The 15,029-nt window shown below is 45.9% G+C and overlaps 1 protein-coding gene across 3 annotated transcripts; it reads right to left on the reverse strand.

Moving 5' to 3' along the window:
* Window positions 1–510: 510 nt before the first annotated feature.
* Fbxl21 (F-box and leucine-rich repeat protein 21) lies at window positions 511–13,382 on the reverse strand. 3 transcript variants are annotated; one of them, NM_001291408.2, is given in 7 exon segments: window positions 1,391–2,357; window positions 4,447–4,618; window positions 9,366–9,488; window positions 9,916–10,282; window positions 11,372–11,504; window positions 12,256–12,349; window positions 13,266–13,380. In NM_001291408.2, coding segments are annotated over 4 exon segments (1,305 nt in total). In that variant the 5' UTR covers window position 10,282; window positions 11,372–11,504; window positions 12,256–12,349; window positions 13,266–13,380; the 3' UTR covers window positions 1,391–1,713.
* Between the last annotated feature and the right edge of the window lie 1,647 nt (window positions 13,383–15,029).

A 15,029-nucleotide genomic window follows, 5' to 3' on the forward strand; every position in this document is an offset into this window, starting at 1 on the left:
ATATGGAGTGGTGGAAACTCGGATGTGCAGTGGTGAGAACTGTGATATGCAGTGGTGAGAACTCGGATGTGCAGTGGTGAGAACTCGGATGTGCAGTGATGGGAACTCGGATGTGCAGTGGTGAGAACTCGGATGTGCAGTGGTGGGAACTCTGATGTGCAGTGGTGAGAACTGTGATATGGAGTGGTGGAAACTCTGATGTGCAGTGGTGGGAACTCTGATGTGCAGTGGTGGGAACTCTGATGTGCAGTGGTGGGAACTCTGATGTGCAGTGGTAGAACTCGGATGTGCAGTGGTGAGAACTCGGATGTGAAGTCTTTGAGAAAGGTTTGATTATTATTCATACCCAATATTCACTATTACTACACACAGTTCTAAGAATGAGGAACACTCATGTGAGATGCCTGCTCAGAGTCACGTGAGCACACACGTATGAGCAGAGATAATCCACTTTCCAAACTAATGCAACACGAGGACATTCACATTTTGATAATGAAAAATACTCAAAACTGGAATATAATAAACATTTCTTTTTGGTGAAAGCTGAATTATAGTAGTAGCTGTACACGCAAAACATAACATAACATAATCTTGTACCTGCAGAGTTTATGGTACATTAAAATAAATAGGGTATATGAGACAAATAGATCATAACTAGCACAGCAGTGCGTGCTACAAAGAAGACCAAAAACTCGGGACAAGAGTGAAGTGTCTGACCCAGGAGCTAATATGTCACGGATGGCCTCTGTAGCAAGTGCCTCAGGGGAAAGATCTAAGGGAGCTCAGAGAGAGCCTGTAGAGAGCTGCACAGAGGCTGTGTGGTGGCGGAGGGCAGGGCAGCTGGGGATCAGAGGGTGGGCACAGGGTAGACGCAGTGGCTGGCAATGAAGCCAAGTACCCAGGCAACTGTTAAGATGCATCTTCTTACTGAGGACAATGGGTGAAGGACATTACCAGTGTCACTAGTTAAATGGCAGGCGGCACGTGCAAGGGTCATGGTGCAGTGCCAGACCGGCAGCAGAAGGGCAGTAAACACTGATTCCCAAACACAAACTTAGCTCTTTACCCGTACTGGGTGTTTTAGTACTAATCACAGGGCCTTGCTGTATCTTTACGAAATGAATGGGTATTATTAACATAATGCCAACTGCCCTCCAAGTTAGTCTAAAAATGAAATTTAGGTACTCTAGAATTCAGGGTTGCTTACTGAATCACAAGATGCTAAATACTTTGTAAGTATTCCTCTGTAATGGTACCTTCATTTTCAACAGGATGTCTTTTGTAAAACATGTATTGGTACCCAAATGAACCAGACAAAATTAAAATAATATAAGGTTGCAACATAAAAATGTCATTTAAAGGCATCTAGCACTGTACATTATGATATATTAGTTATAAGTTTAATATAAATTTACTTAGTAAGCTAAAACACGCCTGAGAAGGTTGAGCCATCTATGTAAATCTTAGACATCTGTAGTCTGTCCTATTGAACACCTAGTGCACAGTGTCTGTGTCCTACTGACAAAGATCGCTGTCTATTCCAATTTGTTACATTGTTTCCAAATGATTCTGCAGCCACCAATTAAGAGAACTTGCAAACAGTAGACGACATTTAACCTAAACTACTTCAGCAGCTCGTCTCAAAATCCACATCTGTGCACGCAGACAACAGCTAACCCTCCTGACAGAAGATCCGGAGTCTTCGGTAGCTGGTTACCAGACAGGCATCACATCTGGGAACCACACTCTTCCCAGGTGCTTAGAGACTTCCGTGTGGACTTCGTCTGGTGTGTATCTGTCATCAGGGACCAGAACTTCCTCCATGAGAGACAGCTGGGTGAGCCTTCGGCCACAGAGCCTCACAAACTCAACGAAAGCACTGCAGCTGACCTCACACTCGCTCAGGCCCAGGGCGGTTAGGTTTTTACAGTGCTCGGCGATGCGAATAAGCTCACTGTCGAGGGGCTGAAGGCCGTTGGCACACACCACTAACTCGATCAGCCGAGGGCAGTTGAGACCGATCCGGCCCAGGGTGGTTCTGCTTACTGAACGGCCGAAATAAAGGTGAGTGACGGGGGTTTCCTCTTTGAAGAATGTGTCAAACTCTTCTTCGTACAAAAAGAAGTACATGACGACGTTCACCCCCGGGGAGTGTTTAACCAGTGCGTCCCAGCTGGGTTTCTTAATGGAGTGGAACTTGATCTGCCCAGGGTTTTCACTCACAACATCTATTCGGAGATGTTCCAGGTTCACGTGAGTCTCGCTTGAGAGCGCCAGGAGGAGTTCGTCACTCAGAATGTAGTAATTCAGCGCCAGCTCTCGGAGGCCCTGACAGTGGTCCGCCACACAGAGGATTCCTGTGGGAAGTTGGGGGAAATCCTTAAGGACAAAGAGTCACACTGATTCAAAAGCAGACTTTGTAAACTTAAATTTTCTGTTGGTTATTTTACTCCACAAACAATAACTAATGATGTTTGAGAAAATATACATCGTTAAATGTGTGCAGGTTAATTAAAGTTTTCCCCAAACCCTTACACACTGGGGTGGGGGATGCAAAGTGGAGCACCCACTGTGGAAATCAGTGTGGAATCCCTGAGGAACGGAAAGCGGGATACCGTAGACTCGCTCTACCCACTCCACCCAAAAGGTTAACGGCATACCGGAGACTTGGGCAACCATGTTAACTGATACACTACTCCTAGGAGCCAAGACAGAGAAACAGCCTAGTGTCGACCGACAGATGAATGGGTTCAGAAACTGAGGCACATACACGCAGTGACTTTACTGAGTCATCGGGGACAACGAAATTGTGACATCTTCAGCAAAGTGACTCAACCCTGAAATCACGTTACACAAAATGAGGTAGATTCGGAAATATATTTCACACTTTCTAACACTCTCAAAGTTTATAAATTCACACACACACACACACACACACACACACACACACACACACAGCATGTCCTTCTAGGTAACAGTCCATCTTGAAGATGAGGCAGGAACCCGGAGGCAGACACTGAAGGTCACGGAGGATGCCGCTTGCTCGTTTGCTTCCACGGCTCACGCAGCCTGCTTTTCCACACAGGGACTCCACCCGAAGTGGAGCCACAGCAATTATTAATCAGGAAATGCCCCACCGTCCTGCCTTTGGGCCAATGATGGAGTGTTTTCTCAATTAAAGTTCCCGTTTCCCAGGTGACCTCAGCTCTATGGAGCGTGAGAGGGGCTAGGAAGGGAAGGAAGGTGTGGGGGAAACAGGAGAGACAAATGGGGTTCACGTGACCTGAAAGCAGAGGGGCAGGAAGCGGAGGGAGGGCCCAAGGGAGGAGTCGAGGCAAATATGGCCACGAGTCTACATGAAAATGCCCTAAGACCCACTCCTTTGAAGTGTTCATTTTAAACTGACCAGAGAAGAAAAAAGAACATGCGTGCCAAAATCTTAACCAGATACTCGAAAACCTCAGTAGTTAACGAGCTTGCTGTGCTGCTGTGTGAAGTTGGAGGTGGCAGTGTGTCAGCGACCCTAGTGCAATCCTACAAGATGGACGGTGGCCATGAGGAATCCCCACAAGCCCCTGGGCCATCTGACCTGGTGTACACAGTGGCCAACAAGACGCCCTGTCTCAAACAAGTTGGAAAAGGGTTTTTGACAAAAACGCCACATTCCTCCATCGTAGTGACAAGAATGGGTTTTCGTTTTGATCCCCGGGCGTGGGGATATGGGGGCTACGGGGCTGCTTCAGCTTGTCTGCAGCAGCTGGCTGTGATTTGGGGGGTGGGGTAGTTGTGGTTTATTAGTAGTGGTACTCAAATAAGAAACAAAGGAAGAAAAATTAGATTCAGGGATCTGTGTGTGTGTGTGTGTGTGTGTGTGTCTGTCTGTCTGTCTTTCCTTTATCTTTCTCTCTCTGTCTCTCTGTCTCTTTGTCTCTCTGTCCCTCTATCTGTCTGTCTCTCTCTCTCCCCTCATTCTTTCTCTCTTATTTACTATTAGGAGGTAAAATTGAAAAATAAAGGGTAGGAAAAGAACCACAGAGTAGCAACTACCTGCTATACTTCATGTTAAAAACCAAAGCAATGTGTCTCAAAATAACGGAGAATACATATGATGAACCTATAGCTGACCTTATGTAAACGGGGGAAACCCGCAGTCAGTCTGATTAAATGAGGAACAGAGCAAGGCTGCTCTCTTACTGTCGTAATAGAAACCATAGGACATTAGAGAGCTGCAAATAAAAGGAATGTAAATAAGTGTGCTAGTAGTTTCTGGTCAGTTTGGGAAAGATATTTTCTGAAGACACAACTGACATCTAATTTGAAGATTAAGATCACTTTTGAATAAAATTAATAAATTACATTACAAAGGCATGTGCTTTTTCAACGAGTGACCTACTGTTACTATAATAAAAGCTCTTATTCAATTTATATAAAAAAAATACACCCTACCATCAGAGGAAACGTGAGGACAGCTACTCATTTTGAGGAGTCTCAGGGTGTCACTGTTGTTAGCCACAAGAATCTTCAGGGAAGGGTCGTCCACTGGCGTGTCCTCAATCTTAATCGATGATAACGATTTTGAGTTGACAAACACGACTGTAAGCGCCGACACAAAGTGAGACTTGTGTGGCAAAAGGGAAAAAGTTGTGAAAACGTTATTCAAAACTCACAGTTTCGATCCAGTGGCTTTAAAATATGATCTGCTAAATGCTAAAAGATATGATAAAAAACAATAACTATATTAGGTTTCCATGGTATCACTAGCCAGTAGAAGACATTTCTATCTCCTTTTTAAGTAAAATTTCAAGCTGAGTATACAAAGAGTGGGTTTCAGGTTGGGGATTTAGCTCAGTGGTAGAGCACTTGCCTAGCAAGCGCAAGGCCCTGGGTTCAGTCCTCAGTTCCGGGAAAAAGAAAAAAAAATCAAAGAGTGGGTTTCCTTACGACAATTTCTTTTTTTTTTCTTCTTTTCTTTTTTCTTTTTTTCGGAGCTGGGGACCGAACCCAGGGCCTTGCGTTTGCTAGGCAAGCGCTCTACCACTGAGCTAAATCCCCAACCCCTTTACGGCAATTTCTTGCACGTATGTCTTTAAACTTTGTTCTTAACCATGCCCTTCTGTCTGCCGTTCCCTGCCCTCCCAACTTACCTGTCTCAGATGCCTCCCTGCTCCCTTCAAATACTACTCCTGCTCTCTTGTCATATATATTCCATTTGCCTCTTTCCCTCCCCTCTTTCATGGTTCCCCTCTCTTTTTATGATCTCAAACATGCATGTATACACACACTCACACACACACACACACACACACAGAGAGAGAGAGAGAGAGAGAGAGAGAGAGAGAGAGAGAGAGAGTGAGTGTCTGCATGAGGTAAAGCATGCAGTATTTGTTTTGTTTTCCTGGGTCTGGTAAACTGCAGTTGACATAATGATCTCCACTTCCACATATTTTCCTGCAAACACCATGATTTCGCAAGTCTTCCAGGCGAAATAAAACCCTACTGTGTATATACTTCATGTACATGCTTCATTCACCCATCCGTTGACGGACAACTAGCCTGGTTCTACTTGCTAGCCACTGTGGACAGTAGAAGAGTAAACATGGCTCTGTATGCACCGTGTCAGTGACTTGTGAGGATTTACCTCAGCAGATCTGCATCGTGTAGTTCTTCTGATGCGTGTTCTGGCCTTCTGTCGGGGATTAGGTTGATGTAGGTATTTGGGCTCAGCTTTAGGTCTATTCTAATGGTTTCTGTACAGCGTAAGAGATAGGAGTCCAGCTTTGTTCTTCTACATGTGGATACCCGGTTTCCCAACTTATGTTTGCTGAAGATACTATGCTGTGCTTTTCCCAGTGTGTGTTTTTTGACTTCTGTCTGTAGCTGTTTGAGCTCAGTTTTCTGTCTTATGCTCCACTAACACTGCTGTTGAGAAGTCTGCCCTGTGACGGTTCCAGGCAGTTTCTGCAGTCTAACTTGAGGCCGCCTTTGTCCTGGCACATTGCTCTTTCTGACTATAACCGCTTTGGCAATGAGGGTTTATTCAAGCTACCACGTGAGTCATAGAATGTTTTTTTCTACCTCTGTGAAGAATGTCAATGCAATTTTGATGGAGACCATGTTGAAGCTGTAAATCACTCTGGCTACCATAGCTACTTTCTACCCTATTAATTCTGTCTCGAGGTCTCCCATCTTCTAGTATCTTCTTAAATTTCTTTCCTCACTATCTTAAGGTTTTTGTTACAGAGATCTTTCACTGCCTCACTCCCTAATTAAGTTTAATTCTGAGTTTTCAGGGTCTGGAGGGGCATTATAGATGGTATTTTTTCTTGATTTTTTTCTTTCTTACCAGTTTCATTATTAATAAACAGAAAGGCTACAGCTTTTACATGGTGATTTTATGTCTCGTTACTTTGCTGGAGTTTGAGAGTTCTCTGGTGGACTCTTTGGGATCTTGTGAGCATAGAATCACGTCTACAAGCAAGAATAATTTGTGTTCTTCCTTTCCTATCTTTCTTTTTTTACTTCTCTTATCTTACTGCTCTAACTAAGGCTTCGTGTACAGCACTGAATGAGAGTGGTTTAAGTGAACATACTTGTCTAATGTTCCAGGAAGGTTAGGTTCCAGGAAGGTTGAACTTTGTCAAAGGCCTCTCCTATGCCTAGGGAGATGATCATGTGATTTCCATTTTTAAACCTAATTGTGTATTGCATTACACTGAGTGGTATGCATACGCGAAAATCAACCTAGAATCCCTGGGGGGAGGGGGATAATTTGTTGGTGGTGTAGATATCTTAATGTGCACATCACATCCCTCTATCAGAAAGTTTCATAGCACAACAGGAAATGGGAAGACGAGGACAGAAGAGTCCCAAGCATGTCGTAAAGGCTGCCTCAGCTCTTTTAACTGTAAGAATGTGATGTCCGATGTTAAGAGGAGACACTTTGCTTTATTTTCTCGAATGGGGATTAGCTAATTACAGACAACCAGACAAGCCCAGTGCAGAGTCTGCTTCTCTATGTTTCCTGAATAAGGAACGAGTTTTTTTACATTTTGAAGGGGTTGGACATAATCAGAAGCGTAACCACATGCCACAAGACCCGCACGGCACAGACTTTAACACTCACAGACCAAGTCTGCACGGCACGCAGCCACGTGCTTCCCTTTCCGTGTTGTCTGCACCAGCCTTCCCACGGCAACAATGGAGCTGAGGGGCTGAGGCAGAGACATAGATGCTTATTCTCTGGGCTTTTCTGACCGCTTGCGAGGAGAAATGCATTTCCCCTCTTTGCAGAGTAGTCAATAAACATTTGTCAAAAGAATGAAGGCTTATAATCTTACGGGTTTTTTTTTTCTAGCAGATTTAAACAATGGAGATGAAAATAGTTACATGTTTTAAAGGATCACAAAATAAAGCTAATTAATAATTTTGCCTTCAAGATAGGCAGAATTCCATTTTCAGATTTACTCTTTCTGGCAAAGTCAAAAAGTATGGAAACCAAATTTTCCTTCCACAAAATTAGTTTCGGCTATATTAAAGGTTCTACCAGTCCTGTTAGGATGGCCACGCTGGCTTATAAACACGTAAACACGTTGACTTACACTAATTAAAAATGGTTTTCCGAGTAGTAGAGGCTAGAGGCCTCCTAAGTTATTACAGAACTGTAAGTTCCTTTCAAGAACTGTAAGGTTGGTCCTTTTTTCCCTGCTCCCATCAGCTCTGGATTAGCTGTTTTATTCTGAAGGACATTGAAACAGCACAGCTTCGTTAGAATCAATTTGCTACACTCTTTATGTTTAGCAAAATACCGAAATTTTACCTAGTTCTCCCACTCACGTACACATAGGGAAACCAAGAATGGATCCCAGAGAGTCTCTTCAGGCTGTTCAGAGGCTCAGGAGCACACTCGGACAGACAGGGCTGCCTACTGCCTGCCACCTGCTGGTGAACTGTACCGCTGAACCCAGATGCTGGCCCAGGAGGCTGCTGGGAAATACTGGCCTTAGCTTTGCCAAGAAGCATCAGGCCAACCTGACGCTGTGCTTTATAAACAAGGAAGTAACTAGTTAGCGCTAGTAAGCTTTCACCTGATTACTTACAGTATTCTAAATCCCCAAATGACCCAGTTCCCCCCCCCCCCCCCAGCATATCTCTTAAAAAGACAACAGGCTAGCAGAAAGCCTGGCCAGGAGAGCCATGACCCAGTTTATAGGAGAGACGATGTAGCTTTCCCTGTCCTCTACTGCGGGAGGTTTCCATGAGGTGCATTTTCTCAGCAACCACGATAAAGCGCTTGTTAAAAACCAAATACTATTTTAACCTGGCTTTATGGTGCTTAAGGAAAAAGGACGGACTCTCATCCTTCAAAGAGAGTGTGAGAAGGAGGCAGAGGACAGGCTAAATTAATCAGTAAGGTGGCACTGAGCACTAAGGAATGATGGAAAGACCATAAAATGTCCAACATGTGGTGCACATGTGGTGGTTGGTGTGTGCTATCCACCTGACAGAACCTAGAACCGTCTTGGAGATCATGTATGTATGTATGCATATGCATGCATGCATGCATGCATTTACTTATCCATTTATTTATCTGTGTATGTTCACACATGTTCACATGCTTTTGCCCACTCGTGGAGGTCAAAGGTCACAGTCGTTGGAGTGGGTTCTCTCCTGCCATCGTATGGGTTCTGGGGATCAAAACTCAGGTTCTTCAATTTGGAGAGAAGTGCCCTTCCCCACGGAGCCGCCTCACTGCCCTGACTGTGCTGAGGCGAGGAGACTCACTGCCCGTGTGTAGCACCGCTCCCTGACTGTGAGAGGGGAAGAACGGCAGCACGGGACATCCTCTGCTGCCTGAAAATGGACGCCCCGTGAGCAGATGCTTCAAGCTCCCGCTGCCCTGACTTCCCCGCCATGACGGACTGGGCCCTCAGACCGCCAGGGTGGCCCTCTCTCCCTTACATGCTTTACACAGGTTATTTTCTCACCGCCACAGAACGAGCAACTCACACCGAAGGAGGAGAGGACCTGGTGACACGCGGACGAGGCCTAAGTGAGACAGCGGTCTCTGCAGCCGACAATCCTCCTCGCCCCTCAGCAACTCCGTCTTTCCTCTCTGCTTATCCAGTATCCAGTTCTAACTGTCAGGCAGACCCTGGGGCTCGCTGGCCAGCCAGTGTAGCCTAATCGGTAAATTCCAAGCCAATGAGAAACTCAAATCTTAGAGGAGGGTGACAGTGTTTCTGGGGGTGACACATTAAGGGTGTCAATGGCAGTCCCATGTATGTACACACATGTTCACCTGCACATACGTGGACACAAACATTTAAAAAGCTTATCATATCTCGCCAGAAGGACAGTATCCTTACCTTTGGCATATTCATGAAACTGGGCTTGGCTGTTGAAATCAATCCCAAGGTCTGGATAGAGCAATTTACCAGCTGAGAAAGGATATGACAGGCGGCTTCCGCTGACTCAGTACTGCTATCAACCTATAAAGACCATTTTAAATCTAAATTTCCCGAAGGCGATTTATCAGTACTACACTGCACATGCAATTACTTAATGGGATCCAATAACCAAGTTCTGCTGATCCCTTTCATCAGTATGAGTGATTGTTTTGATATAAAATGTCTGAGCCCACAAAGGGAGAAACAGAGATGACAAGGTAACTCGTTAGCGCTTCGAGCTTTCAGCCCTTCATAATTATCTGGGAATTATTAATAGCCAGATGAGAAAACTGAATTTTACGTCATTCAGTTACAGCTTAAGGTCTCTATTTCAGTCCGCGCAATGGCGAGAGAAAAAGGAGAAATCAAGGTGGGATAAAATGCTGAGGATTTACCAGGAGCACAAGAGCAAGGCTCCAAACACAGAAAACACGTCAATGTCGGCACGCCAACGGACGCTGCTCCATACCTTAAAGCTGACGTACTGAAGATGTGCCGCGTGCTTTTTGATGATCTGTTGAATGAGGTCGGGATGAGTGGACTTAAAATAAGAGGTTGCTGATTGGTTCAGCTCGAACTCGAACTTCCTCCAAAGATCGGGAATGTGGAACACTTCGTTCCAACTCCTACACACAGAAGATGCCCGGGCTCGATCTACTAAAGGAAGATACTGAAAAATCCGTAATATGACGTGGTGAGGTAACGTGCCCCAGTCCAGAAGGGCAGAGAGCATCTGAGTCTGGCGGAGGGAAGTGCAGAGCCCACGTTTGGGCTGTTTCACGGCTGGTGACGAGTGAACAACTTTATTCACGGTGGAGAAATTATTCCTCTTCATTCTGCAAGTGCCAGAAAGTGTTTGTTCGTTTCTTTTTCGCTTTCCCACAAAAGTATTTGTACCCTAACTGTATAAAATAACATTAGAAGGGGAGAGTAATCCAACAGACATGATTCCGGCAGCAATCTTCCATTTCACGCACTGATCCGTGCTACTTTGTGCTACTGAGGACAGAGGTCGGCGCAAAGCTGCACTCAAAACCAGGCTCCAGGGCTCAACGGATGGTAAAGGATAGGACTGAAGTTGAACAGATTGTACGAAAGAACAAAGGAGAATTGAACGCAGCCCTGTTTGTGTGTGAGAGCATCCAAAGAGCAAATCCCCCACTTTTGTTTTCCCCATGGTCAAGTGCTAATCCTTACTGTATCCCCCAAAGGAAACACCACGCTGAAATCCCGTTAAAATCCCAGGAAATCTGGGAGACAGAACCACTAAACCAAAACTGGGGAAACGCCTCAGCCATGCCACGGACTAACCATGTGTGGCTCTAACCCTGCTTCCTCATCCGTAAAGCGGGGATCAGAGCAGCCATAAAGCCGCTGTGAGGAGCGGAAGACCACATGTGCAGCGCATGCTCAGGAAAGGCTGCTGTGCTAACCACCCAAGCCACGCTGCTAACAGACAGCCGAATGACTGGCGATGGATTTCAGGTGACAGCTTGCACCTAAGAATTCTGGGAAACTCGGATGTAGCAGGGGCAGAGTTGTTGAATGTACATGTCTGTGTCTCTGTGGTCACTACTAAAGAACATAAGAAAGGACATTATTCTCCTCCCAGAAAGATTCTCCAGGTGTTAACTACTGGATATACTACAAAGTATCTAGCGCCGAGAAGACCACATGTGTCAAGATAGAGATAGATAGATAGATAGATAGATAGATAGATAGATAGATAGATCAATTTATCTTTAATCTTCCTACAGATTTATATAAGAACACAAAATATTAAATATACAATTATCTGAGAGGCTTTAAAAAAAGGGCGAAAATGGTTCAGAACTCAACTCCGATTGATGACTTAACCCTGACTGACTCCACCCATCAATCAAGGACATATATACACACAAAGGCAGTGCCAGAATTGAACATACCTTCAAATCTGCTGAGAATATTTATTCACAACGTAAGGTGCATCTGTCTTCTGATTCAGATTGGGCGACGTGAAACATTTCTTAGCCACAACATAAAGGTGGATCCCAGGAGCAGGACTGACCTCTAAAATCACTGCGGAAGTAGGAAAAGTCATTTTGGGGCGCTTGGGAGCTGCAGTGGAAAACCCACACCTTGAAAACCCACACCTCAAGCATCAAAGGAAGGGTTACTGTAAGCATCTCCATCTGACGGAAGAGCTACATGGGGACCTTAGAACCTGTCACCCAACGCAAGGCAATAACACAGAACACAGCCTGCAGACGGAACGGACTCTTTACTGCTACTTCTCTTAAAACCCCTGTATGCGGGGCTGGAGAGATGGCTCGGCGGTTAAGAGCACTGGCTGCTCTTACAGAGGACCCAGGTTCAATTCCCAGCACCCACACACGCACCAGCCACACACACGGTACACAGACACAAATGCAGGCAAAATACCATTACAGGCAAATAAACCCCTTAAAGATGTTATATTGACACCAATAATTCAATAGAAATACACGTCGATTTTCTCCTCGTGTGAATTAATAGAGCATTAAACCACCCTCTCAATTACAAACTTCATATTGTAACTGCACGTCGGTATACCTTAGAGTGTAAGATAAACTGATTTTTATTACTTAGAAATACTTTTCGATCATGTGTCCACTATTTAGTTAGATAGTATGAATCACTTGGTCACATCTCAGTCCCGTTTAAATTGTTTTCTTGGAACTGTTTATATAAAATTCTTCCTTTAATGTATGGGGCCGTTTATTTAAAGGGCCTGATTCCTTTCTTTTCATGTGAAGGAAATGGATCCCTCCTTTTTTCAAGACTCCCTTACCCGAAGGTGGTTTCCCAGTCACAGTTCCTGCTGAGCTGAGGATATGAAGCTGCCATGGGGCATCCACCAACACCCATCTGACTTCACTTTCGGTCTTGGAAAGACACCACAAAACCATCATTAGGGCATATAATAATTTTATGCTTAGGTTATCTATCATTATATACATATATGTGATTTTATTAGTAAGTTATTAACAATAAGACCATTTTTTGCCCATATGAAAACTAGTTTGTGGAAATATCACAGCCCTTACTAGAAGTTTCACTGGAAGCTATACTAAGGTTACGTATAAGGCAGAAAAGGACTCTGAAAATTCACATTTTACTTAATATCTATGGAGAGAGATCATGAAAATTTAAGTAGTTCACAATTACATGTATTGGTTTATTAGCTGTATAAATCGGCATAGTTCAAGCTTCTCTGTGGTATTAAGATACATTTACTTTCAAAAGAAACTTGCTTTTTTTTTTTAAAGGGATAAACTCATTTTTAAGTACATCATTTGAAGACCCAAGTTTGGCAATACGTACTTGGATTGAACACATCTTTTGAGAGGCGAGGTTGCACAGAACTTGACATGCACCAACCCTTAGGAATCCCTGAGGTAGATGGGTACCGAGCAGCCTGTCCCCTATCCCAGCAACCAGACTGGACAAGAAGGAGGCGACGCCAACCCAGGGCTGAGTTTAAAGTGTAAAAATGAATACAGATGGCAGTGCAAATGCACCGCTCTAAAACTGCTCGGTGCAATTTATCTTACATTCTAACTGTCCAGAGAAACGGGCTTGGGGACAGCCCGACCCTAACCCGAAAGACCCTCCACAAAACCAGCGGGAAAGCAGAAAAGCTCCGGGGGTCTGGGGGAGGGGGACGGCTCGGCTCGGCTCGGCGGGGGTCGGTTCCGAGCGTGTTCGACTCCATTCCTGCCTCCACGGCCAGGCAGCTCCGGGGGCTCCTGCAGTTCGGCCCGCCCCGCCGGCTCCCAATTGCTGCGCCACAAACGTTACCTCAGAACGCGCGCCTCAGGGCAGCCAGCCCCAGGCAGGCCCTCCGGTCAAGCGCAGGACTCTGCGTGACAAACGCCAGCAGCCACCTTCTCTGGTGGGCGAGCTCCAGCGCCGCCTAAAGCCGAGGACGCTGAGGGACTGAATGGGTCCAGCAGGCCAGGCCCCGCCCACGCCACGCCCCTCCAGGAAGCCTTGCCCCAATATGCTAATATACGGCCCCTCGAATCCCCGCCCCCGGGCAGCCTCGCCCCACCCCCAGCAGCTGCTTTTATCCCTGGTCCCCAACTACACCCCGCCTCCCGGAAGTGGCTGCTTCTCAGAGATGCCACGCCCCCGTCAATCCCGTCTCGCCCCCAGCCGCTATGTTTGAATTCAGGGTTCACCGAGAGGTAGACCCCGAAGCCCGCCCGCGCCCCGCCCACCGGCAGAAGCTCCACCCCCTAGAGGCTATGACTCTAGGTAGCCTCGCCCCGCCCCCCAGCCGCTCTGTTGGAGCCCAAGATCTCACCTGGTGCATGCAGGTTCCCAGGCCTCTACAAGTCCTTTGGTGGTCCCAGAGCGTGGGAGAGTGCTCCTTAAGTCACAAGCGGTATGGTTAGTGAGTATTCAGTTAAATAACCGGCTGCTTGACCCAAACTAAGAGTTCCAGTTTTCAGGTTTTAACTTGAGAAGGACACCCCACTACCACCTGCCATGATAGCCTCTCAGGTCCTGAGCTGCCTGCAGAAGCTCACCTGTGAGCTGCCAACCCGCCAGCCCAGCGCAAAAAGGAATGTACAATGGGTTATGGATTTTAAAGCTTGATTTAAAAATTACTTCAAAATATGAGATCAAGTCATGCACAGCATTCTGGAACACAGTTCTATGTTAACGTATAGCGTCTCTCCTATTCTTTTTGTAATGACCAGATTTATTGCGGTATGACTGACAAACAAAAACTGAACATACCCTAGGTTTTGTTGCCTTTGAAACCATCCTAGCTGACAAGATAATGAAAATACCATAGATGTATGTCTCCCCGAGATTCACCTAGGTCCCCCTGTAATTCCCCCATCATGGTCCTCCCTGACCTGACACTTTAGAGTAATTTGCAGTTCATATTATTTCCATGGTGTCTAGCTGTCAGCTATTTTTCCCTCCAGAGTTCAGGTGACACAGATCTTGCCACATTTGCTCCAAGTGACCTGGATAGACACCCCCCCCCCCGTTTTGTCCTTCTTTGATTTCTTTGAGATTGTCTTGTCACCTTATGAACTTAGATGCATATGCCAGTCTAGATCATTCAGGTTTGCCAAAGCCTCAACTTTGTAAAATTCGCTTCCATCCATGGACTCAACAAGCCACTTGCAAAATCTTGTTCCTCAGGGAAGTCTCTGCAGCTTAGATCTATCTTGAACCAGTATAGACTTGGGATCCCCACTCTGACCCACTATGGCTCAGTCCTAGTTACACATCTCACCACCCCTAGCAAGAAACTTGCAACTTCTGTCCCACTCACCCCCCTCCCCCGAGAAAGCAGCTGTATCACCGGAAAAAAACAGACCACCCCAACTTGGGTGACAACTCACTGGAAAGTTGCCAGCCTGGAGTCCTCTGCTCAGCTCCCAGATAGTTCAATGATCATGAAGGTGTCTGCAGCTCAGCTCAGCGGGTCGGAGTCTGGCTCCCAGCCCAGCAGCTGTGAACAGCTTCTACACAGCTGGGGAGGAGCCTGGAGAAGGCTCGGATTCCATTCCCCAGGTACACGACCTTCTCTTCCCCTCC

Source organism: Rattus norvegicus, chromosome 17, assembly GCF_021556685.1.
Source record: "Rattus norvegicus strain SHRSP/BbbUtx chromosome 17, alternate assembly SHRSP_T2T, whole genome shotgun sequence".
Lineage (NCBI taxonomy): Eukaryota > Metazoa > Chordata > Mammalia > Rodentia > Muridae > Rattus > Rattus norvegicus.